General features: G+C 34.1%; 1 protein-coding gene and 1 pseudogene across 6 annotated transcripts in view; one reads left to right on the top strand and one right to left on the bottom strand.

The window, feature by feature from the left end:
• The window catches only part of PTPN4 (protein tyrosine phosphatase, non-receptor type 4), a 186,812-nt gene that overhangs the window by 6,760 nt on the left and 152,461 nt on the right, over nt 1-27,591 (top strand). For all 6 annotated transcript variants that reach the window (XM_006921001.2, XM_015596795.2, XM_015596793.2 and 3 more), the window contains one exon: nt 18,380-18,534. In XM_006921001.2, the coding sequence (XP_006921063.1) occupies nt 18,397-18,534 (138 nt within the window). In that variant the 5' untranslated portion in view covers nt 18,380-18,396. The remainder of the gene's footprint in view (nt 1-18,379; nt 18,535-27,591) is intronic.
• On the bottom strand, nt 12,824-12,942 carry LOC112470604 (annotated as a pseudogene).

Genomic DNA, 27,591 nt, shown 5'->3' with positions numbered 1-27,591 from the left:
TTAGTCTGCCTCTTGGGAAATCAACATTTATTCTGGGGAGCAATTATAAATGTTTAAATAAGGGAATGATAAGATTAGATGTACATTTTGAAAGATAACTCTTTTTTAGATAACGATGCAAGGATATAGGGATAGCGTAAAGATGAGGTTAAAAATAGAGCAGAGGGATCAGTTAGGATGCTCTTACAGTGGTCCAGGTGAGAGATAAGAGCCAGAAATGGAGAAATGGGGAAATAAGGATGAGAATGTGGGACCAGAACTGAAAACTGATTAGGTCTCACTAGAACTGATAGTCCATTGGATATAGGGGAAAGAGGGAAAGGGTTGACAATGATGTTAAGATTTTTTTCTTTAGGCAGCCGGGAAGGGAAAGCCAAATTTTTATTGAGTACCTGTGGTAAGGCAGGCATTTTGCTAGGCATCAAGGTTGTCATAAATTCTCATTGAATTTTTAAAATTAATTTATTTTGAAATAATTTCAAACTTACAGAAGAGTTGCAAGAACAGCACAAAGAGCCCCCAAAGTCCCCTTCAACCAATTTCTTTTTTCTTGACTATTGCAACTAAAAAAATTTTTGTAGACTTTACATTTTTGAAGCACTTTAGGTTTACAGCAAATTTGTGAAAGTACAGAATTTAATATACCATCCCCGCAACATGAACTTCAACAAATTTTTAACATTGTACTACATATATACTAATTATACACAAGGTGTATACTACATATATACTAATTATACACAAGATGAGGGTGCAAATTATTGTGCTTGACTTAACCTTGGTGTTGTCTTTGACCCTTTCCCTCATTCTGCTATATCTTATTGGATTCTCAGATTTCAGTGAAACTACCTAATTGTTTCATTTCATGTCTCTTATTTTTATTCCTACTTCCAGCCATTTCAGAAGATTGTACTGTTTCTAATTTCATTAGACTTTTTCTGAACCATTTGAGAGTTAAGTTGTAGACACAGTTCCTGTCCCTTCTAAATAATTTAGTGTTTATTTACCAAAACATGGATAGTCTTTTACATAACCACCAAATCAGGAAATCAGCATTGATATAACACTACCTTCAGATCCCAGGTGCCATTCAGATTTTTCCAACTGTCCCATTAGTGTCTCTCTTTCCTTTTTGGTCCAGAATCCAATCCAGGATCATATATTGCATTTAGTTGTCTCCTTAGTCTCCTTCAGTTTGGAACAGTTCCTCACTATATCTCTGTCTTTTATGACCTAGATTTTTTTCTATTCTGTAAGATGTCCCTTAACTTCTGTCCATCTAGTGGTTGCTTACGTGCAGACGGAATGCATTATTGGCAGAAATGTCAGAAATGATGTGATATTCTTAGTGTTTTACCAGGAAGTGTACAGTCTCAGCAATGGTGATATATAACCTTGAATACCTTGTTAAGTTTATGTTTATTGTAAAGTTATCATTTTTATTTTTGTAACTGGTAACTCTTGTGAGAAGATTTCCAAGACTGTGTCAATGTTCTGTTCCTCATCAAACCTCTGTCCACCAGCCTTTGGGTCCACTGATGACTCCTGCCTGAATCAACCACTACTGTGAAGGTCACCATCTGCTTTTATTTGTTGATTTTCTACTGAAAACAGATGTTTCCCTTTTCTGCCATTTAATTTATTTATTTGTTTATTTATTTCAGTATGTACTCAAAGATTTTTGTTCTGATTCAGGGGGGTTTATTAGTTATTATCATTTTTAAATTTTATTTTGATGCTCAAATTGTCCTAGATTTGGCTAGTGGGAACCCCTTCAAGATGGCTCCTGTGTCTTTTTTTTTTTTTTAATTATTTATTTTAATTGAAGAAATGATTTTAATTTTTTTTTCTTTCCCAGTCTACCTCCCCGCTACCCCTCTTCCCCTTTGCTCTCTAGTAACCACTAGTCTATTGTCCATGTCCATGAGTCTCTGTTTGTCCTGTTCATTTGTTACTTTGAGGTTTATATCCCATCCTGTGTCTTTTTGACATGTCCCCATCTTTTGAGTATTTCCTTAACTTCTGGCACAACAAGATGTTCCAGACTTATTTTATTTTCCTGTCCCAACTCTGGAATCATGCATTTTTCCAAGGAATCCTGATTTCTTTTAGTAGAGGTGGTATTTAGAAATGAAGATTTGGATGTTTAATGGCGTATCATCACTTCTAGCTAGGAAATTGTGTGTGTGTGTGTGTGTGTGTATATTTCATACACACACACAAACACACGTGTATATATATATATACACACACACACATACACACACATACATGTAAACATCTGAATTTCTTCCTGTATCTATTTGTATGTATCTATTATATATGTATGTGTGTGTATATATGTTTTAAAAGTTCACACTAATACATCCAATTCCAATTCAACAACTCAGGGTTCTTTGTAGTCTTCTCCCTCTCTATTTTTATAAATTCCTTCTTCAGCAGTGAGAAATTAGCCCCCATTATCCTCAGTATATTTACTTATTTGCTCAGTCCCCTTGTATGTGCCAGTCTCCCAACCCCAGGCTAGTTATCACTTGCCTGCCACCTCTGAGACCCATGGGATTCTCAGGGCATGCTGTCAAGTCCATGCTAGGAAGAGAATGGAACTCTAATCTTTTTATTTTCCTTATTTAATCTGAACAAAATATGTTAGAAACATGTTATCTCCAGTTTTAAAGGAGAACAAAGCTGAAATTCAGGAAAGTGTGTGACTTTGGGCATGTTACCATATAAATAGAAGAGCAAATATTTTGAATTCAGATTTGCATGATGCATGAATCATCTTTTTCCTCCTATACTGCATAGCCTCTGACTACCTGAAAATAGTTTGGAATTCAAACTGGCAGGATTTAAGGTCGCATAGGTAGTAGTTGAAGCAGTGAGTGGGACAGTTACAGCTTATGAAGTATGTGTCAAGTTTGGAAGAGGATCACTGACACAGTCCCCAACCGTCATTACTTAAAGGTTAAGGGCTCTCAGAAGTGAAGAAGCCAGTGAAGAAGACTGAATGGTGGTGAGAGAGGAGAGAGTCCAGTTGTGTGGTAGAAGGTGATGAAGGAAAGAGTTTCAGGAAGGTGTCAGATGCCGCTGAGAGAAGAGGATAACAAGAGTGCTTTGAATTTGACTATTGAAAAGTTATTAATGACCTAAGATAGTTGGTTTTGAAGTGTGTTCAGGCAGGCTTGTGTTAGTATACAGCTAGAATACGTACAGATAAGTCATATGTAATTAATAAGTACACAGTATATTACCAGAACACTCAGGCTTCTCAAGTATCAATTGAGACACTGATTAAAATGATCAATTCCCCAAGTTTCACCTCAGACCTTAGATTCATAAAAGGGTGGGTGAGGGATGGAGCGGTGGTTGCCTAGGAAATCTGTTTAAATGCTGTTATGGTTATTCTGAGGTATACTAAAGTTTGAGATTGATTGTCTTAGAAGAATTACAAAGAGGGGTGTAATAAACTAAATTGAGGAAACTAGGGGAGCAGCTGCAAATACAAATGAAGCTTCGCTTGTTTGCCTACTACTCATCTCCTGCTGTGCGGCCCAGTTCCTAACAGGCCATGGACTGGTACTGGTCCACAGCCCGAGGGTTGGAGGGCCCTGCTCTCTTTCTGACCTCATCTCTGACTACTCTCCTTGATCACTTTTCTCAAGGTACACTGGCCTCTTTGCTGTTCCTGGAACAAACCAGAAATGTTCCCACTTTGAGTCTTTGTGCTTGTTCTTCTCTCTCCCTAGAACACCTTTTCCTAAGTGTTCCAGGCAGGTGTCCACATGGCTCACTTCCTCACTTCCTTTCAAGTCTACTCAAAAAGTTCTCAGTAATGCCTTTCCTTAATACCCTATTTATAATTATATTTCTATTCCCACATTCCTTGCTTGCCACCTTATAATATACTATATAATTTTTTTTCTTTCTGCATTAGAATAGAAGCTCCATAAGGGCAGGGGCTTTTGTGTTGTTTCGTTTATTGATATATTTATGTTGCTTCTCTCTATTTGGCACATTATGAGACATTCAATAGATATTTGAACAAGGGATAGGGTAGGGGAGAGTGAAGAGGAACATTTATCTAATTGTCTAACATATAGACACTTGATTTGAGGCTCTTTATTTAAAATTTTTTTTTTTACAAATTTTATTGATGAAATAAAAATATAATCATAATTGAATTTAATTTTTTTGTGTTTTTCTACTAATGAGAAGAATGGAATGGGATAATGTTTCACTTAAGTGGGGTTTAGAATTAGTATTCCCTTTCATCAGGTCAATTGTGAATGTTCATCTGGAAGAACTATTCTTAACTCTAGGCCCAAAAAGACAGTGAGCAGATTTGGCTTGTGGGCTATCGCTTGCTGACCCCTGGACTATGCCACTATTGCCCAAATTAGTGCAAACCCCTCTATAGTACAGTTCCAAATATCTTTCCTACTTTAATTGTTGCTGTTCCCTTGAGAATTTTTTTCCATGCAACTAGATTACTGGTATTTCTTGGACATTCTTTGGTTTTTGGGGCTTTTAATAATCAATACTGTTTTAATTCTTGTGTAACTAGAATATTTTAATAAAAACATATATTTCCAAATTTTTCCTAAAGTCAGTTTTGTATATTTAGAGAGGTAGTGCTCAATAATGATGATGATAATAGCTAACATGTATTAGGTCCTTTTATGTGCCAGGCACTGTGCTAAGGACTTCTTATGTATTCTCATTTAATCTTCATAGCAACTCATTTATAGATGAGGAAGCTGACGCACAGAGTGGTTTAGTAACTATCTAAAGTCATAAAGGTAGTAGAGATTGAGCCTTCAACCAGTCTGATTCCTGAGCTGGCATTCTTAACTATTAAGCAGTATTACTTCCCATGTATATTAATAATTTGTATTATTATACTTTTGGCCCCTTCGCAGAGCCCTTTCTTGTCTTTTAATCTAACTTTATTCGTGAAAGACTCATAATCAGTTTTTTCAACAGACGTAAGAACTCATGATAACATATATGAGGCGATAGGATTGGATGGTACTATGAGCAGATATAAAGCCAGTTTAGACTTTACCTTCATTGAGGTACTTTTTACATCATGCTCTTGACAGCTTTTATTTTATTCTGTTCTATTTTGTTTTAAAAAGTGTTTGTTTTGACTCACTAAATTGATTTCATAGCCAATGAGTCTCAACCTGCAGATTGAAACCATTAAACATTTAGGTGCTATAAACTATTGTTTGTGTTCAGTTACAAAGAAACTCTGCTTAAATGACACAGTTGCTTTCTAAAGGAAGGATAGTTCTAGAGGCTAGTGTTCTGTTTTTCTTTTTCATCTAAAAATACCCTACAGTCATCCCCTAACTAATAAAATATTTTTTGCTGAAGAAAAAAGGAGCACTAAAGCCCAAAAGATGATACCACATACACTACTACACGGTTGGCTCTTTTTAGATAGGGGGAAGAGAAGAATATTTTCATTGGCTGGTGGTATTTTTGAAAGATCAACTTCATTGTTAGACTTTCATGTGGAGGAGACTAAAGAATAGGAATTTAGAAAATAGGGAGGGAGAGGAAGAGGGAAAGCACTAGCAGCAGCTGAAGTTGTTTCTACTGCTTAGGTAATGAGCTGCAGTCAGGAGAGAGACAGTAATTCTTTGACATACTAAAAGAGTTTGTTTATATCTTTTTTAGTATATTATTTCACTGAATTATTTGAAGTTTCTTTCCTCAACTAGACTGTGAGCTCCTTGAGGGCTGAGATCTAGATGTATACAAATTTATATCTTTAGCACCTACAATTGTATATAGCCATGAGAAGCTCTTGGTATGTTTATGTGAATGAATAGGTATATTGAAGGCACAGGACTAGAGCATTCTTTGTGGGCCTTAGTATGGATCTAGGTATCTTTCTGTATCTCTGTACCTCTCTCTGTCTCTTTCTCTCTCTCCCTTTTCCTGACTCTCCCATTCCCCCTCCCTCCCTCTCATGTAAACATTCACACATGCACCAAATTTTAAGTAATATATAAATAGGATATAATGCTATGTAAAAGATTAAGCAGCAAAGAAAGGAGAGGCCTCAGGTAAGTAAATTTGATGCAAGAAATAATTCAAATTAGATTCCTCTGTTTAAATATATACTTTAAAATGATCAAATTTATTTTGACATTGAAATTCGGTATTCTTAACATGTCAGTAACAGTTGACTAGACTAGAGGATATAAAAAGGACATTTGGAAAATGCTGCCTGTACACCAGTGAATCAATGGTCAGGTCCAGTGCTATGCATTCATGTCTGTTAATTGATTTGCATATGATTAGGATACTTTTTTGCTGTAGCATATACCATTTCTTAAATAAATTTCTTGTATAAGTAATTGCATAGCAACTACTATATAAATGTGTTTGGTATATTAAATATAGAGGTAAATTTTAGAGCAAAACTCTTGCTACATTAGATTTTTTTCCTTTTACAGGGTATCAGTTTTATAGCTCAGTTTTGATAGCACTGTCCTAAGAGAATCTGATTTGTTCAGTTTTATATTGCTAAGTTCAGTTCAAAAGGACTGAGGGAGGCTTCACTGAATAATGTATAGTGGTATAGCAGTAAGCTAAGTTATTCAGTCCGGCATCTTACACTACCAGCATTTTAATTTATAGTTACATCCGAAGCATTGTATAATAAGATTATAGCAAAGCAGATGGTTTGTTTGAGAACATTCCATTTCAAATAAGTGTACAGGGTTGTCAACTATCCAGAAAACTTTTTCGGAATAGTTAATTGATTTAATAATTTTGGATAACAAAGGTTTTATGGTATCTTCTTTCGTTGTGTAAAAATAATTTCAAAGGAATATTTTTCTTACTCTTTACTCACCACATTTTATTTTGAAAAATTTCAAACTTATGGAAAGGTAGCAAGAATAGTATATTGAACACCCATGCATCCTTCATATAGATTGACCAGTTGCCAACATTTTGCCGTTGCTTTATCTTTCTCTGTGTATGTATTTTTAAAATTTCTATTTGAGGATTGCTGACATGATCATAATATTTTACCTATAAATACTTCAGCATGCAAACGTGCATCTTCTAGGAATGAACATATTTTCCTATATAAACATGCGATCATAATCACACTCAGGAAATTTAGCATTGACATAGTACTTTAATCTGATATCCAGTCCACATTAAAATTTCTCCAAGTGTCCAATCAAATCCTTTATGCTCCCCCCTCCCATTCATGATTGAATCAGGTGCTACGCATTGCATTTGGTTGTTATGTCTTATTAATCTGTAGCACTTCTCCAGCCGCCTTCTATATCTCTTCCTTTTCCCCCCTTCTTCGTTCTTCTCATATTTTTGAAAGACCCAGGTCACTTACTTTGTAGCTCAATTTGGATATGTCTGATTATTTTAATTTCATTTTTTTTCATAATTAGATTCTAGTTAAACATTTGGGGCAGGAATATTACATAGGTTTTGTGTTCTCAGTGTATAACATGGTACTTATGACAGTTTTGGTGATGTTAAATATAATCATTGGTTAAGGCAGGATTTGACAGATTTCTCCGTTTTAAAGGTACGTTTCCCTCTTTAATAAGTAATTTGTGGGAAGATACTTTCAGATTATATGTTTATTTCTTCAACAAACTTTCACCCGATGATTTTAGCATTTATTGATAATTCTTGCTTGAATCAGCTATGGTAGTTCTAAAATAGCTGTTTTCTATTTCTGTTATTCTTTCTACATTTATCATTGGACATTCTACAAAAAAGAGTTTCTTCTCCTTCATTAAAAAAAAATTTAGTATCAAATTAGACCTATGGTTTCTTTTTTTATTCAGAATATTATCTATTCTTGTTATCATTTATTTTGAAACTTAAATTGTCTCATTTGGCTGGTGGGAGCCCTTTTAAACTGCCTTTCATGTTCTTTGACTTGTTCCCATCAGATTTTGAGGACTTCTTTACTTACTGTCACAAGATATTTTAGCCTGACCTTGTATTTTCCTTGCCCCAGATCTGGAATCAGCCATTTTTTCCCAAGGAATCCTGATTCCTTTTAGTGCGAAATAGTATATAGGGCATTAGGAATGTTTAGTGTTGTCGGAGTATTTTAATTCTAGGTCCTAATAGTGGACAGAGATAGCAAATACAGTTTTTAGAAAAATGAGATTATATCACTATCTCTAATTCTAGCCTTCTCCCATGCCATATTTAATGCCCTGTCTCCCATAGTGAGACCTTTGGTTTCCAACAACAAATGTATTTATTCATTTGTTCAGTCATATAAAATACACATACTAGTTTCAGAATGCTGCATCAAGACCACCACTGACAACAAACTTACTGAGTAAAGTTTAAGGTTTGTTTGTTTTCCTTTTTTTTTTTTTTTTTTTTTTTTTTAACATTTCTTTGCATTTATCCTCAGACTAAATCTTGCTGTGATTATATTGTCATGAACAGGTGTTAGCAGACTGTGGTCTTCTGGTCAAATTTGACTTGCCACCTGTTTTTGTATGATCCATGAACTAAGACTGATTTTTACATTTTTTAATGTTTGAAAAATATTTCATAACTATGAAAAAACTCAGAGACATGGGCAACAGTATGGTGGTGACCTAAGGCAAAAGGGGAATGGAGGTTGATAGAAGAGGGTAAAGGAGGTCAGATATATAGTGATAGGAATACTGACTTTGGGTGAACAAATAATGCAATATACAGACGACATTATGGAATTATACACTTGAAACCTATGTAATCTTATAAACTAATGTAACCCCAATAAACTTAAAATTTTTTTAAAGTAAATGAATGGAAATGAGTACAAATTAATGGGCAAAGCAGCAAAAATAGGGCACCCATTTGGCCAATTATTAAGCTCTCAAAATACAGATATGTCTGTTTGTATGCTCCACTCATAGGAATTTAGTAGGAAAGGGTTTCACAGCCTAAGGCAAAGGTCTCATTCTTTTCCCTTAACAACTGCTGTTACATTTGTACACCTGGTAAGCCATTGATTCACTGCAAATTTTACTTGTTAGTATCCAGCTCTGATTTACCTTGGGATAGTCACTTCAACTTTCTAAGCCCCAGTTTCTTCATCCATAAAATGATAAAAACTGTGATTTATAACCCACACTGTCCTATACAGTGGCCATGCCACATAGGACAACTGAACACTTGAAATGTGACGCATATGACTAACAAATTTTTTCATTAAACTGATTGGGGTGACATTGGTTAATTATATTATATAAGTTTCAAGGGTACAATTCTGTATACATCATTTGTATTTTGCATTGTGTGCTCACTGCCCAAAGACTAGTCTTCTTCTGTCACTATATATTTGACCCCCTTTACCTTCTTCATCCCCCCCACCCCACCACCCTCCTTCCTCATACTGTTATCTGTGTCTGTGAGTTTGTTTGTTTTTAACAAATTTTTTAATCAAGTTAAATTTAAATGGCCACATTTGGCTAGCAGTTGACCCACTGGGCAATGCAGAACTGACTACATGATCTGTAAATGACCTTCTAGTTCTAAAATTCAATCATTTCTAATTTCCAACATTTAAATAAGTCTCCTGTGTCCCTAAAATGGAATAAACAAATGAACTGTAAATCAAACACATAACACAACCACACAGGACAAAAGTTATCCTAGTAACTGTTGAATACAATATTCTTGACTAGGGTTGACAAATGTTTTCTGTAAGGAGCCAGACAGAAAATACTTTAGGTGCTACAGGCCATGTAATCTCTGTCACAACTATTTGATTCTACTTTTGTAGCATGAAAGCAGCCATAAACAATATGTAAATAAATAAGCATGGTTGTGTTCCAATAAAACTATGGATACTGAAGTTCAAATTTCATAATTTTCAAAATTTCATAGTTTGTCTTGTTGTTCATTTGTTACTTTCTGTTTTATATCCCACATGTGAGTGAAATCATATGGTTCTTGACTTTTTCCATCTGACTTAGTTCGCTTAGCACGCTGTTCTCAAGATTCATCCATGTTGTCATAAATGGCAATATTTCATCTTATGGCTTAGCAGTATTCCATTGTGTATATATATGTATCCCATCTTTAAGGTTCCATTTTGGCATTGGCTTAGGAACTTGGGAAGCCTTTGGGAGAGGTGAGAAATTAATAGGCTATGCTAAACAAAATAAAAAAACAAAACTGCTATTGATTCTCAGTCCACTTGTAATACTTTTTCTGTTAGTATCACCAGTGCATATGAGCAGTGCGTTATTCTCTCTGCCTTTGCTGTAACACACATCCAGTTTATGTGGTTGTGATTTCTTTTCCCATTCAAATTTTCTGGGGGAAGTGTTGAGGTAGAAATTGAGGAAAGAATGGAGAGAGTACAATAGATCAGATTGAAGATTTGCAAAACTCACACATAGTGGTGATTCTTTTTCAATGAGTGTTTCATTAATTTACATGCTTCCATGGTTCACTTTATAAAGAACAACCAATAAGAATAATTTTAGCATGAGGTAGTAGAAATCATTTCATTATGATGGAAATAGTATTGCTTCGAGATTGGGCAAATCTGGATTCAAATGCCACTCTCACGTTTGCCTTTGTAACCTTAGGCAAACCTTTACTTGTCATCTGTAAAAGAATCATCCATATTAACATAATGAAAAAAAAATGGCCAAAATATGCATTATGTTAAGTTAAATTGAATCTAGTTCTATAATCAGCAGGTTTTGTACCAGAACGTCAAAATTCTCTCTATATTTTGTCACTTAAGTGGTTTGGCCATACATGTTTTTAACAGCTCTATTGAGGTAAAATGTCATAAAATGAGTATATTTAAAGTGTAGTATTTGATAAGTCTTGACATATTTATACATCCATAAAACCACCACCACCACAAGCAATGTAGTGAACATATTCATTACTCTCCAAAATTTTCTTGGGTCCCAGTGTAATTTCTTCCCCATACCACCACACTCTACTTTCATCCCCAGGCTGGTCTGTAGTTTTTCACTAAAGATTAGTTTGTATTTTCTAGAATTTTATACAAATGGAACCGTTTCATATGTACTCTCTCTTTCTCTTTTTTTTTTTTTGATCTAGCTTCTTTCTCTTAGCATAATTATTTTGAGATTTGTCCATGTTGTTGGCATGTACCAGTAGTTTGTTCTGTTTTATTAACTACTTGTCTTCCATTTTATTACCATGCCACAGACGAATAGATACAATAGATACGTACCACATTTGAATAAATCTATTACCTATTAATAGATAGTTGTTTCCAGTTTTTGGCTATAACAAAGTTGCTATGACCATTCATGTACAAATCTTTATATGGAGATATGCATTTGTTACCTAGAAGTGGAATAGATAGCTCATAAAGTTGTAGTAAGTTCAAATTTGTGAGAAAGTGCCAAACTGTTTTCCAGTGTTGTAACATTTTATATTTCCACCAGCAATAAATGAGATCCATTTTCTTCCTGGTCTTTGCCACATTCGGTATTGTCACTATTTTTTATTTTAGCCATTATGAGAGCTATATAGTGATATCATATTGTGGTTTTAATTTGTATGTGCCTAATGTCTAATGATGGTGAGCATCTTTTTTGTATGTGTGATTATTTGCCATCTCTATATCTTCTTTGAAGAAATATCTATTCAGATCTTTTGCTTGTTATTTTAATTGGGTTTTTGGGGGGTCTGTTTTCTCATTATTGAGTTTTGAGAGTTCTTTATATATTCTAGATACAAGCACATATCCTTTATCAGATATATGCTCCCTCTCTCTGTGTGGTCTTTTTATTCTTTTAACAGTGTCTTTTGAAAAGAAGATGTTTTAATTTTGATGAAGTCCAGTCTATCAGTTTATTCTTTTAAGGATCATTCTTATGATGGTGTTTCTAAGAAATATTTGCCTAATTCAACGTCACTAAGGATTTCTCTTGTATTTTCTTTAAGAAGTTTTATTGTTTCAGATTCTACATAGATCTATGACCCATTTTGAGTTAATTTTGCATATGGTACAAGGTATGGTTTGAAGTTCATATTTTTTTGCATATGGATATCCAGTTGTTTTCAGCCATATTGAAATGACTACCCTTTTCCCACTGAATTTCCTTTATCTTTTTCAAAATTTAGTTGTCTGTATATGTGTAGGTCTCATTCTGTACTTGATTTCGTTCCGTTGCTGTGTTGATGCCAATACAATACTGTCTTGATTTTTTTAACTTTATAATAAGTCTTGAAATTAGTAGGTTTAGTCCCTTTTTCTTTTTCAGAGTTGTTTTGCTATTTTCTATTCAAATCTTTCTGATTTTCATTTGAATTTTAGAATCAGTCTGTCAATTTCCACAAGAAAGCCTGCTATATTTATTGAGATTGCATTGAGTCTACAGATCATCCAACCTATAAACATGTCTCCTCATTAATTTTTTTCTTTTTTAACTTCTCTAAGCAGTGTTTTGAAGTTTTCACTTTTAATATTATTATAAATTATTATATTCTAAAATTATTTCTGGTTATTGCTATTTTATAGAAATAAAATTATTTTTACATATTGATCTTATATCTTGCCTTGCTCAACTCACTTTTTAGTTCTAGAATATCTTAATTGCCTTGGTTCGCACCTCCAATACAGTTCTGGATAGAAGTAATGAGAGCTGATGGACATCCTTGTTTTATTCCTGATATTAGGTGGGAAAGCATTCAGTTTTTCAATATTAAGTATGTTGTTAACTGTGCCCTTTTTTTTTTTTTTTTTTTTTTTGCCAGGGAACCCCTTGGTGACCAACAGATGCTCAGTTTACAATCTCTTATTTTTTAAAATTTTTTATGCCTACAGCACTTGGGCTTCCTAGGTGGTCTTCCATCCAAGTACTAACCAGGCCCGACCCTGCTTAGCTTCTGAGATCAGACGAGATTGGGCTTATTCAGGGTAGCATGGCCGTAGACAAGTGTGCTTTCCACAGATGTCTTTAATCAGGTCAAGGATGACCTACCTGTCCCCTGCTTTCATTCTGTGTCACCCATTCTATCTTTGTTGTACTTTCTTGCTACTGCTGTAGTCATGTCATTTGTCTCTTTTTGTGACAGCCTAAACCCTTAATCTGTGTTTATAGTAATTGAAAAAATAAGCTTAGTGTTTGCCATTTTGACTTTTGAATGTAAAAGAAATTGGAACAAATGTACTTATTTTTACTAAACATAAAACGTATTAATGTTAATAGAATTTTAAATTTGAAAATTTTATTTCAAAATTTTACTCACCACTGTATGTATATTTGTCTATAATTTTTATAGTTTGAATATCACCATTTATGTTTAGCACTTTTTACTTAACATAATGTGTATAAATTTTTAACATCTGTAAACATAAAAAAATTTATTATAATTTTAGAACTTTTGAATACTTAAGATTTTATTTGTTCCTTGAATATATGTAAAGGAATGAACATTTTTATAGATAACAATTCATGGTCTTTCCATAAAAGAGATGGGCTCTTTTCCACTTGCAAATATATAAATGGAATCATTAGTATGTACTCACAGAATTGTCCACATCTCTTTATGTATATATATAATCTCAATTGTATTGACATATCTTTCAGATGAAAAAAGAAAGATGCAAGGGAGGATTTTATTTGACCTTTCTCTTTGTAAATCATCATGAAGATTTACTGTATTCTCTCACAAAGTTAGAATTTTCAAGTAGGAAAATTCTGAAATCAAGCAGAATTATTGCTTTATGAATGAAAGTAAATGTGACAAGAAGGGTGAATATATTTGGTATTTTGCTAACTAAATATATGTTATTTGGGGGGGAATCTCAAGAGCTGATTAGACAATTCACTTATGCTTTCAATTTGAAGTCTTTAAGTATAAGTTGCAAATGTCAAAAGTAAATATGCTCGTAAATGGGAAAGACTAGTGTTGGCAAAATGCATTGATACCTTTTGATCTTGGCATTTCTGTACCTTTTTTTTAATTTATTTTTTCTTTTGGTGATATTGGTTAATGAAATCCAGTAAGTTTCAGGTGTACAATTTAACAGTAAGGCATATATATAATTGCATTGTGTTTACCTCCCATAGTTAGATTTCTTTCTGTCACCACATATTTGACCCTTTTTACCCCATCTACCTCCCTTCTCCCCCTCTCCTCTGCCTCCCACCCTTTGGTAACTACTAGTCTATTGTCCAAATCCATGAGTCTCTGTTTGTCTTGTTCGTTTGTTGCTTTTAGGTTTATATCCCCCATATAAGTGATATCATGTGGTTTTCAACCTTGAAAACTCATATCTGAAAAGATATTTGCACACTGATGTCCTGTACCTTGCATTGACATTGGGACATTGACCAATTTCCTTTTTTTGGTAGCTCCCCCTACTGTTAAGACTGAGTTGCTGATTCTGCTGTTACTACTGTATTTCCTTGTCTTGGTCACTTTCTTTGGCTAGACCATGTACCCTTGGCGAAGGGAGTGCAGGGCTTGAGGAGAAGGGAAGTATATATCCATCACAGGCAAGAGTGGAATGTACACAAAGAGATCATCATGTATATTTCATTCTTTGGATATTTTCTTTTGTGAATGTTGTTGGTTGAGTTGTATACCACTGCAAAAGATGTATTAGTTTTCTGTTGTATAATGAACTACTACAGATTTAGCAGCTTTAAAACAACACACATTTATTTTCTCCCAGTATTGGTGGGTCAGGGCACAGCTTGGTTGAGTGTCAAAAAGTTACAGTCTGTGTTGACTGGTCTGCAAGAGCTTGGGATTCTCTTCCAAATTTGTTATTGGTGATAAATACAGTCAACTGTAGGGCTGAGGTCTTCCATTCCTTGCTGGCTGTCAGCTCTGAGAGGCCCTTACACTTCCTTGCCACATGGCCTTTCATAGGCCCTTTCACAGCAAGGCACATCATTTTTTTTAAAGCCAACAGCAGAATTACTTTCACTTCAGAAAGGGCTCAGTCTTTCTTTTAAGTGCTTTCACCTGATTCAGTCAGGCCCATCAAAGTAATCTCTATTAGTTCAGCTGACTTCAGACTTTAATCACATTTGTAAAATGCCTTTCAACCCTCACCTACCTAATCATGGAAGGAAAATCCCATCAAATTCCTTAAGTCCTTTTCACACTCAAGTGGAGAGTATTGTACTGTTATCTGATAAAGAGTTTAAAAAATTTTTAATTTACCTTCACTTCTTCCTTCTTTGATGCTCTTCGTTACTTTATGTAGATGTGAGTTTTGACCTATATTATTTTCCTTCTCTCTAAAGAATTTTAAAAGTATCTTGTAAAGGCAAGTCTGCCAAAAACAGTCTGTCTGCAAGCCCCACCCCCCTCTCCTCTCTCTCTCTCTCCCTCTCTCCCTCTCCCTCCCCCTCCTTCTCTCCCTCTCTCCCTCCCTCCTTCCCTCCCTCCCCCATCCTCCACAGAGGAGAGACCTCCCTCTATCGTCTGAGAAAGTCTTTATTTCTCTCACTTTTGAAAGATAGTTTTGTAGGATACAGAATTCTAGATTGGTAGGGTTTTTACTCTCAACATTTTAAGTATTTCACTCCACTCTTTTCTTGCTTGCATGGTTAAGAAGTGAGATATAATTCTTATATTTGTTCCTCTCTTGGTAAGGTGCTTTTTAACTCTGTCTTCTTTCCTCTGGCTTTTTCCTCTGTTTTTTTTTTTTTTTTAATCTTCGATTTTCTGTTTTTTTAAAATGACAGGCCTAGATAGACATTTTTTGTTCGTGGGCTTTTTTTGTTTATTTTGGGTTGGGGCGAGTAGCATTTTTCCTTCTTGGTGTTCTCTGAGCTTCCTGGATCTTTGGTTTGATGTTTGGCATTTGGGGAAATCTCAGTCACTGTTGTTTCAAACATTTTTTTTTCTTTGTTTTTTTTCTTCTGGTATTCTCATTACATGTATATCATACTTTTTGTAGTAGTCCCACAGTTTTGGGATATTCTGTTCTGTTTTTTCAATCTTTGCTCTCTTTGCTTTTCATTTTTTGAGGATTCTATTGGTATATTCTGTAGCTCAGAGATTCTTTCTCATACTTTCATGCACTAATAAGCCAGCCTATCAAAGACATTCTTCATATCTTTTGTGTTTTTTACCTGTAACATTTCTTTTTGGTTCATTCTTAGGATTTCTATCTCTATGCTTTCATTGCCTATCTGTTCTTACATGCTGTCTACTTTATCCATTAGATCCCTTAGCATATTAATCATAGTTATTTTAAATTCCCTGTCTGATAATTCCAACATCCTTTCCATGTCTGGTTCTGATACTTGCTCTGTCTCTTCATAGTGTGTTTTTTGCCTTTTGGTATACCTTGTAAATTTTTCTTGATAGGTAGGCATGATTTCCTGCTAAAAGAAACTGATGTAAATAGGCGCTTCTAATGTGGGGATAGAGGACGTGTTCTTTAGTGCTATGGTTAGCTCTGTGTTTTAGTGAACCCAAGCTTCTGGATTGTACACTTCACAAGTGTTTCTCAGTTTTTTTCTCTCCCCTTATGTGGGATAGGATAGTTAGAGTTACCTGGAGTTGAGTATTTTTCTCCTCCCACTGGAAGGCTAAATTCGGCTTGAGTTGGATATTTTCCTTGCGCCAGGTCAGTTAGGCACTGGTTAACTAATTTGTTTTGAAATTTTAAAAAAATATATATACATTAAAAATTTTTTATTTTACATTAATTTTGTGTATACAGTACATTGGTTAGACATTTATATAGTTTATGAAGCAGTCCCCTTGATTACTCTAGCACCCATCTGGCTCTACACATAATGTAGATGTAGATGAGGGTAGGCCTTCTTGAGAAGAGATTGCTCTGGTATATTTCATAATGATCACCGCACCCAACTTGTGGGAAGCTCAAGCATGTTTTTCTCTGATATTTACTGTGAGAATCTGATTGAACTCCTGGAAGTAAATCTCACAATATTGTGGGAGCCCCTCCTATGACTGGGTCCCCCTGGAATTTTTAACTCACAGAATTGTCCACTCTGAGCCTCCAGCAATTGTCAGTTACAGTTCAAGTTTTCCTACTCATGCACTGGCTCCCATGGTAGTTTCTGCTTGTCAGTCTATACTCCAGTAAGCCGTGACTCTTCATAATTGCCTGTCTCTCCAGTCTTAAGGGCAGCGGTTTGCCCTGTGTCCTCTCTCTTTAATGGATCCAGGAAGAGTTGCTGATTTTCCTGTTTGTTCATATTTTTACTTCTTAGGATGGAGTAGGGACTTTCAAGTTCATATCATATGGAACCAGAAACTCCCAATCACTGTCTTTTAATTGGTAAATCTTATTTGGCTAGTTCCCCTGTCAACATGCTAAAGCTGATTCCCTCTATTCAATTTGCATACTTATGTAACATTGACTTTTACTTTTAGCTTTAGTCTTCTTGACATTAACAGTCAGTGGTGTCAACTGCAAGTATTGAATACCACCAATTTTAACCACTGTTTCTTTTTATTATTTTTTGCTTACTCATTCGTCTTACTACTTATTGCTTAATCATATTAAAACATTTTATATGCTTGTATTTTCTAGTGTAATTTATTTCCTTTATCCAATTATCTTTAAGAGGGAAGTTTTATGGATTTTAAACTTTGAATTCTTGAATGTCAAAATGTCTTTAGCTTTATTCTGCCACATGAATTCTAACTTTTGGGTATATAATTCTGTTTCAAATAACTTTCTTTCAGATTTCAAAACTACATCTTCATTGTCTTTAAATATCAAATGTTGCTCATATCAGTGCGATATCTGCTCTTTTATAGGCAGTATATTTTTCCCTCTAGTTACAAATTTGAGAAGCAAAGATCTGTAGCCTTAAGTTTTTGTTTTTGTTTTCTTAAGAATAATAAGAATAATCCTATTAGAATTAGTTTGAATTTGAAGATAATTAAAATGACGGTTATTATTATATTTAAAAACAAACTTCCATGTTTTCCCCAAACCTTCAGTTTTAACAAAGAGGGGGGCCTTCAGAGTTTAATAATCTTCATACCTGTTGCCACTTTACGGTGTTTTTTTAATATTTGCATCAATGAATAATGTCCAACTTACTGAAGTAGCATATTCTTTCCTCTTTTTGGCTACTCCTAAATTTATATATTTTAAATTGGAATATGACTTTTTGAACAATTTATGTATTGTTTTCTCAATGAAACAGTTAAGAATAAAGCTTCCAGGTAGTTTATAATTTTAGTTCAAATGATTAACTGTATATGTAGTATCTTTTTTTATACCTGTAATTCTTATCTGGCTGTTTCAAAACTTTTAACTCTTTGTTCTTGCTAGTTGAAGAATACTTAGTAGAATTTTGTTTTGAACTACTTTGTATATTGAATTATTCTTTTACTTGGTGAACTTTTTTTTTCAACTTAGACCTTGTGCGGACAGTAATGACCTCACGTTTCCGATTGCCTGCTGGCAGAACCTACAATGTACGAGCATCAGAGTTGGCCCGAGACAGACAGCATACAGAAGTGGTTTGTAACATCCTTCTTCTGGATAACACTGTACAAGCTTTCAAAGTTAATGTAAGTATTTTATGTCTCTCTCTCTCTTTTGAAAATATTCTCATTATAAATATGAATTTACGTTATATTTTAAAACTAAAATTGTTTAGTTGTAGTAAAGTTTGAAACCCTTACTCAATGAAGAAAAGTCTTTGTAGTATGTTTGTAACTATCAAGTATAAGTTCCAGTTCAGATTGAGTCTTTTAAAAAGTTGACAAACCAGCAGTGCATTATGATTAATTAGTAGAACAGATCAATAATAATATATAGATGGTTTTTATAAATGTGCTTGAAGATGCTTGAAAGGAATTTGTTCTTCTAAATAATTTATACATTTTCATTGTAATCTTACTTGTACTGTCTGAATATAACTTTTGCCAAACAAAGATAAATGATAGCCATGGTCTTATCCAAGTTTTGTCTGAAATATTCAAGAAATATCTGTTCATCTAATTTATGTATAGCTTTATTTGCTCAACATTATTTGGTTCACCCATGTGTTATGTTAACAGTAGTTGTATAGTACTGTATCGTGCTATATAGTACTCTGTTATATATGAATATACCATAATTTACTTGTCCATTTATTTGTTGCCATTTACTTGTCCATTTACTGTTGGTGTATATTTGGATTGTTTCCACTTTGGGCTCTTATCAGTAATGTTGCTGGTACTTTCTTTTATTAAAAAAAATTCAGGCTTATAGAAAAGGTAAAGGAATTAGTAATGAATATCCACACACCCTTTACCTAGATTGACCTGTTGTCAACATTTTGCACATTTGCTTTATTTTTATTTTTCTTTCTATGTGTTTTTTCTGAAATTTCTGAAAGTGCTACATTTCACCTGCCAGCACTTCAGCAGTGTAAGAATCTCATAAATTACCATAGTATCGTAGTATCACAGCCCCAAATTTAATGTTATGAAAATAATAATATATAATATATAGTCCATAGTCAAACTAGAATATGAGGAATTCCTTATTCCTCATTTTTACATCTCCAGAATAACACCTTCATCCGTTTCTTGCTCTGTTCCCCGGGTACAGTAGTCCTCCCCTTATCCAGAATTTGCTTTCTTCAGTTTCAGTTACCTATGGTCAACTATGGTCCAAAAATGTTAAATGGAAAATTCCAGAAATAAACAATTCATAAGTTTTCAATTGCATTCCATTCTGAGTAGTGGGATGAAGTCTCGCACCATCCTGCTGCATCTCACCTGTGATGTGAATCATTCCTTTGTCCAACATATCCACACTGTATATGCTACTCACCTCTTTGTCCCTTAGTAGCTGTGTCAGTAATCAGAGAGAGAGACTACATTCACATAACTTATTACAGTATATTGTTATAATTGTTCTATTTTATTGTTATTGTTGTTAATCTCTTACTGTGCCTAATTTATAAATTAAACTTTATCATAGGTGGTGTGCACATATAGGAAAAAACATAGTATATATAGAGTTTGGTACTATCCATAGTTTCAGGCATTCACTGGGGCTCTTGGAACATATCCCCTGCAGTTAAGGGAGGCTTGCTGTTTCTATACTTTGAATTCTTTAAGTAATATAAATTATTTATCTTCAAAAATCCTACCATTTGTGATAGCATGGATGGACCGAGGTATTAGGCTAAGTGAAGTAAGTTGGACAAAGACAAATACTGTATGATTTCATTCATGTGTAATCTAAAACAGCTGAACTTATAGAGACAGAATGTAGAATGGTAGCTGTCAGGGGTCTGGGGAGTAGAAGAAATGGAGAGATTTTGGTCAAAGGGTACGAACTTCCAGTTATAAGGTAAGTTCTGGGGATCTAATGTAGAGCATGGTGACTGTAGTCAACAGTACTATATTAGATACTTGAAAGATGCTAAGAGAATAAATATTAAATGTTCTCACCGTTCACATCAAAAAAGGTAATTATGCGAGTTGATAGATGTGCTAATGTTATTGTAATCATTTTACAATATATAGTTGACCCTTGAACAACACAGGTTTAAACTGCACAGGTCAGCTTACACATGGATTTTTTCAATTATACTCTAGGCCCTTTGTAACCCCAGGTTTTGCATCTGCAGATTCAACCTATCGGGGATCAAAAACAGTATTTTCAATCTGCAGATGCAGAGGGCTAATTGTGTGCATTGTTCTATGACATTTTGTATTAAGAGACGAGCTGAGCATCTGTGGATTTTGGTGTCCGCGCAGGGTCCTGGAATCAGTCCCCTGCAGATACCGAGGGATGACTAAGTTTTGGGGGAGTCAGAAGTTACATGCAGATTTTTGATTGGATGAGGGGTAGTGCCCCTAACCCTTGCATTGTTCAAGGGTCAACTGTATATGTGTATCAAATCATCATGTTTTATACCTTAAACTTACACACTACTACATGTCATTTTCTTCAGAGAGTAAGAAATCTCTAGTTCTTAAAATGATTGGCAGTAGGAAGGGGGAAGTGAGAGGAGTTATTCATAGAGGGTGCTGTTATTATATAGACTTGCTTTGATATCTGCCTTCACTGTTACTTTAGTGTGTTTTAAGCAAACATTTGTGTTCAGTCTGCTGCATTTAACCTTGGCCATGGATTGATTTTCAGTGTCTACCCTGAAGGAGAATTTACTATTTACAAAGATTTTTTGAATAAAATTAGATATTAAAATATGATCCATCATCTTTTTGCACTAAGGATGCGATAATTTGCCAAATTTTATAGTATTTGAAAATTCAAACATAGTATATGATAGATCTTTAAAGATTTTCTTCCTCTACTTTGAAATGTTTTTTTCCTAAACTATATCACTAGAAAACTATCAGTTAGATTTATAGTTGTGTAAAATTAAAGTTACAGTATTTCTTGGTTTATTCTTTAATTCTGTTGTGTTTTCATCAAGGAGGTATAGTTCGTTTGGTCTAATATATTTGTCATGCATAAATCTGTTCCTGATAATGACTTTTGCTTCTTTTGAAAGATTTCCTAGGCAATTATCTGATGATGAATTTGTAAGTCTTTATTTTGAAGACTTACTTGCTCTGTGGTTCTAATCAAGTTGCTCTACCTTTCTGTGTTTCAGATTCTTCATATGATAAGGGAGAATAATATCTGCCTTGCATAGGATGCTTAGAATTAAATGAGAATATTTCTGAAGTTACTGTTTGTGTCAGACTCATATATACATTTAGAAGGGTTGGTTCTTCTTTCCTCTATTGCTTGCAATCCAGTTGATCTGTTCTCTAGTTACAGAAATATTTTCTTAGAAGAATATTGTTATTGTTGTTATTATTATTCCACAAAATAGCAGTCGTGCTAATTGCTTTATATGTATATATGATATTTTCACATATATACTCTTGTACATGCACTGTTTCCAAAACCCATTTTGTTTCCTGGCAGTAGTGCTTAAAAATACATAGTGGATCTTGAGATAATCATACTAAACAAAATAAGCCATACAGAAAAAGTTGAAAACCACATGATGTCACTTATATGTGGCATATAAACCTAAAAGCGCTAAACAAACAGGACAAACAGAGACTCATGGACATGGACAATAGACTAGTGGTTAGCAGAGAGGGGGCAGGGGAGGTAGAAGGGGTCAAATATGTGGTGACGAAAATAAATCTAACTATGGGTGGTGAAAACACAATGCAATATATATATTTACACACACACACACACACACACACACACACACACACACACACACACACACACGCCTTACCGTTGAATTGTATGCTTGAAACTTAATGGGTTTCGTTAACCAATATCACTATAATAAAAATGAACTGTAAATAAACAGTAACACATTTTAAAAAAATATACATACATGGAAAATGTAAATATGCCAATTTATTCTTTAAAAGTAAAGAGGAAGCAATTGTCAAGTATTACTTTTTTAAGAATTAGGTTTTTTGTTATCTTGGCAGTAGTACCATAAATTAAATAAAATTGTGGTTACTCATATACTTCATTCAATGAGAAGTACTGAGTGTCTAGTATACATTCTGGAAAATTTTTCAGAAAATAGCTGTAAGCCATTAAATTTTAGGGAATATATTGAAATCTAGAAATATTCTGCAGCTTAGTCTCTCTACTCTAGAAAGTATATATAGATTTTTTTGTTTATTTAATAATATATGTTATATAGAACAGTGCAGAAATCTTCAGTATACAGTTCAGTGATGTTTATATATGTATACATCTGTGGGACCACTACCAGATTAAGGCGTTGAATACTTTCCTCACCTAAAAGGATTCCCTTATGTTTCTGCATTTCTTACTTCATTTTATCTCCTTTATTAGCTTTTTTGGTTAAACTACTAATATCATGCTTATAGCGATTACCTTAAAAATTATAAAATGTGTCCTGACTTACAAAAAGCTACCTTTATTTAGTACTTATACCATGTTTCCCTCAAATAAAAAAGCCTTAAAGCAGTTTAAGTCCATTTACTTGCCTTCTATTATGCTATTGTTATGTATTTTTACCATCCCCTTCATTTGTTATAAACTCTACAAGACATTGTTGTTATTGCTTTAAACAATCAATAATCTATTATATTTACCTTTATATCTATATTTTCTGCAGCCGTTCATTTCTCGTATATCCATGCTTCCATCTAGAGTCATTTCCCTTAATGCTAAGGAAATTCTTTTTTTATTCTTTGAAGTAGAGTCTGTTAGCAACACATTCTTTTAGCTTTTTGTTTGTCTGAAAATGTCTTTAGTTACTCTTCATGTTTTGGAGGATATTTTTGCTGGATATAGAATTCTATGTTGATTTTTTTTCTTTAGTAGTTTAAAGATGCTATTTCTTTGGCTTTCATAGTTTCTCTTGGGAAATAATTTTTCATTCTCAGTGTTTTTCTCCCGAAGGGCAAGAGATGTGTCCTTCCTCTATTATTAAGATTTTTCTCTTTATTTTTGATTTTTAGTCACTTGTCTATAGTATACCTGTGTGTGTGTGTGTGTGTGTGGCCTTCTTGGTATTCAGTAAGCTTCTTGAATCTGTAGGTTGTTTTTTTTGAAAACTTATCCTTTACTGATTCATATATTGCTTCTCATTTTCTCTTCTCTCCTGGACTCTAATTACATATATGTTAGACTGTTTTACTGCATGTTGATTCTAACATATGTCCTATTTTTTTGTTTGTTTATAATTTCTTTCTGTGCTTTGAATAGCTATTAATCTGTCTTAGTGTTAATTTTTTTTTGCTGTGCTTCTTAAACCCATCCAATGAGTTCCTATATTTCACATATTTTGCAGTTCTAGAATGTCTTTATGATCATTTTTATAGATTCTAATTTATGAAATACTTTATATTTTAATCCATTTTCTTTATTCTTTTGTTTTTAATATGTTAATTGTAGTTATTTTAAAGCCTTCGCATACTAAGACCAATGTGTATATCACTCTTGTCTATTTTTGTTGGTTGCTTTTGTCTCTTGATTATCAGTCACTTTCCCTGCTTCGCATATGTACTAATTTTGTACTGTATGATGGATACTGTGAGTGTAATGTAGAGTAGCAGATAGTATACTATGGCCCATATGCCAATTATTGTGTGGCCAAAGAACTATGAATAGTTTTTACATTTTTAAAGGTGTTTGTTTGTTTGTTTGTTTTTTAATGACTGTGAAATGTAGGCTATGAATGGCCCTCAAAGCCCCAAAATATTTGCTTTCTGGCCCTTATAGACCCCTATTATAGAAGCTCTGGATTGTTATCTTCCTCTAAATAGTATTGAAATTTATTCTGGCAGACAGATAAACTGCCAGTGATCTCTTTGATCCTATGGAAGCTTAGTTATAGGTTTTGTTAAGGTATTTCAGCTTTGTTCTCATTCCTGGAGAATGGATTGTCTAGGGTCTCAAATGCCTGGAGTATTCCTCAAGGTGTCTGTCCTCTGATCAAGCCTGAATTTTATGTCTTCTGAACTGTGTAACTTGTGAAATCTTTGTTTTTAGCCTGCAGCCTCCCAACAGTTATTCTCTCCTAGGCTTCTAGGAGTCTAACCTTGTGCATGCATAGCCTAGGAGGCATATGAAGACCAGAGGGGGATTTTTATGCAGATTTTTATAGTTTTTTCTCTTTGACTCTTTCTTCTCTAATAACCTCCCTTCAAAACCCAGCCACCTTAGCAGCCCCAAACATTAATTTTAATTGTCTCATCCTAGTAAGATTACCACTCTCTGCTTGGGCTCTGTTTCTCTATACCATTGTTTTCTCTCAAGGAGAAAGCCAGTGTGAATGTTTTTGTTGTTACTGTTTTGGGGTTTTTGTTGTTATTGTTGTTATTGTTCTTGGTTTTGTTTTGTTTGTTTGTTTTGGTATATTTGGTTCGGCTTTTATAGATTTTTATAGCAGGAGGTTATTCCAACATTAGCTGTTCCATCATGCCAAGAACTGAAAATTCTGGTTGTTTTAAAATGTGAAAGTATGTCTTGTTATATAGTTGTAAATTTTGATCGGAAACATTTAACATATTGTTTTCTGTGTTCTTTGATTCATTGTACAGTTGAGCCAAATAGCTGAACCAAATAGAAGGATTCAGAACTTAGTTAATAATGGTAAATGTATGAATATTCTAAAATCAGATTAGTCTGAGATATACCGATTTGATGAGGGGGATAAAATGGCACTTGCTTTCCAAAGATGAGGCCCTATACAGGTGGGCCATTGGGTTTGTTATTTTAGAAGGTTTTGACTTATAAGTAGTCATCTGTAACATTTAAGAAGCGCCTTAACCCTAGTTGAGCTGGGCTTAGTTCTTATCAGAAACTTCCCTTGGCTGATAATTCTCAACACTTAATTATTTAACAATTTTGAGTTTGTTGCTTATATATTGAGCGTCTTAAAAACAATTCATAAATATTTTAGTCCACACTGTTTATGTCTTAACTACTGTATTCGCTGTGTGCATGGAACACAGGATTGGTAATATATTACCCTATGACTTATTTTATAAGCTTTGAGGGAATAATCTTTTAGGTATTTTTACCATCATGCTGTGGTTTTTTGTTTTGTTTTGTTTTTGTTTTTGTTTTTTTTTGTACTATACAAAAAAAGGCTTTCTGTCTAGGCCACTGATTTCCATGATTAATCTGATAAAACCAGGTGGTTAGCTTGGGGCCTACTTTCTCTGTCTGCTCTCTGTATCTCTCTTGAAGGTGTATAGCATGCCCTTCTCAGATAGGTGTGTCCTGTTCTCCTTTTCCCTCCTAGAACTTGCAAACAAGCTTTCAGTATTTTTTGGAAAAGTGTTGGTGACCATGGAAAGAGATATAGTTGTAATCACATAAGTAAGCTACCTGACTCATTTTCTGATGCCCTACTGCTTGCCTGTTCCCCGCCCCTCGGTAATCAATCCTGTTCTGAGTCCCCTATGGACCCAAGAATAATCAGAGGAATTCCTGGTGCCCAATGTGACTCTCTGCCCAGAGGCTGATTTTGGTGTTGCCGATTGGACTCTGCTGATCACTACAGTGTAGAAAAGAAATTGCTTCTCATCTTCGTACTCACTTAGAATGTTATTCTTAAGTCAAATTAGATAGTTAAATATCTATATATTAGAAATTTAGTTTTGTGTTAAAGGTAACGTCCAGTTAGCCTTATTTAACATTTTCAATAATAAGACAAAATAATTATACTTCCAAAAGCTTAAAATGAAACAACCTGGGACTTAAGTATGTACATGCATTACATGTACACATACAGAAATTCTTTTCTCCTGTTGGGAATTCAGTATAGTAATATGTCTTCCTCTTAAATATTTTCCCTAGTAACTGATTTTATGACTCTTTTATCCTTTTGGTTTCTACACATAATTTTTAATGTAACAGTTTGTTTAGTTTCCACAAAGAAAAGCAACAGCTGTAATATATGAGGGATTAGTAATACTGTTATGACATTTTTCTGAATATGTAGACATTTCCTTTTGATGCTTTCTTTGATTTGTTTATAATAAACTTCAGAGCTTATAGTTTTTGCTATTTCTTTCGCAGCTATTTAATTTTTTCCCACATTCCAGAAATCTGGAGGTACATAGGCACTTAATACATTGAATAGGTGTTTAATTTTAGTACGTAGTTAACTTGCAACTCTGGATTTACCATATGTTCTTTGATATTGCTTAACTTTGAATTTAATATAAGATGACTTTCATTTTCCTTCATCAAGAATGACTCGGGTGGCAGCTGTGCTAGTTCTGCAAAGAACTACATAGATCTGGTCCTGGATTTTAGGTATTCAGACTATTGCAGACAGATCATTTGAGCATATAGTGATATCAAAATTAAGACCAAATGTTCTATAAATAATTGATAGGGGAATCATTGTAATGTTAGGGAGACAGCATAATATAGTGTGAAGTGCGTGGGCTTTGGAATCTGAAAGGCTAGAGTTGTGTTCTGGACCTAGTTAAATGTGTGCTCTGTGGCATCATTTCACTTACTTGACCTTCATATATAACTAACATAATTAAATATAATATATACTTTATATATAACATATAAAGTAGAAATAAGATCATCTATTACATTAGAGTTATCAGGATTGAATGAACATAAAGCACTCAGTAGGAATTCTAGTAGATGCTTTAGAAATGTAGTATTCCTTCTTGCTCTTTTTCTATATCGTCTTTCCTCTTCTATATATCTCTTTACTTACCCAGAGTTAGCCAAAGCTCAACATTTAGTGAGCTCAGTATACACCATACTACCCTCACTTCTGACACCAGTTGCAAGCTTGGGATGTGCTTAAAACCATCCTAAGTTTTGGGGATATTAGTACTCAGGGAACTCTTCGAAAGTTCACAGTTACAGTTTATTACAGGGAAGCGATACAGATTAAAATTAGCCAAGAGAAGAGATGCATTCGGCAGAGTCCAGAAGGAGTCTAAACAGAGCTTCTAGTCCTCTTCCCATGGAGTCATGGATGACGTTATCTCCTCTTGGCCATCACGTCTGATAATATGCACAGAGTATTTCAAAAGAGGAAAGCTCCCCCAAGCTTTGATGTCCAAATTTTTGACTGGGACTCAATCACATACTCCCTTTGTGACTTACCTAATCTTTATAGC

Source organism: Pteropus alecto, unplaced genomic scaffold, assembly GCF_000325575.1.
Source record: "Pteropus alecto unplaced genomic scaffold, ASM32557v1 scaffold3, whole genome shotgun sequence".
Classification (NCBI taxonomy): Eukaryota; Metazoa; Chordata; class Mammalia; order Chiroptera; family Pteropodidae; genus Pteropus; species Pteropus alecto.
The sequence above is the reverse complement of the archived record's forward strand: the minus strand, read 5'-3'. Positions and strand labels throughout refer to the sequence as shown.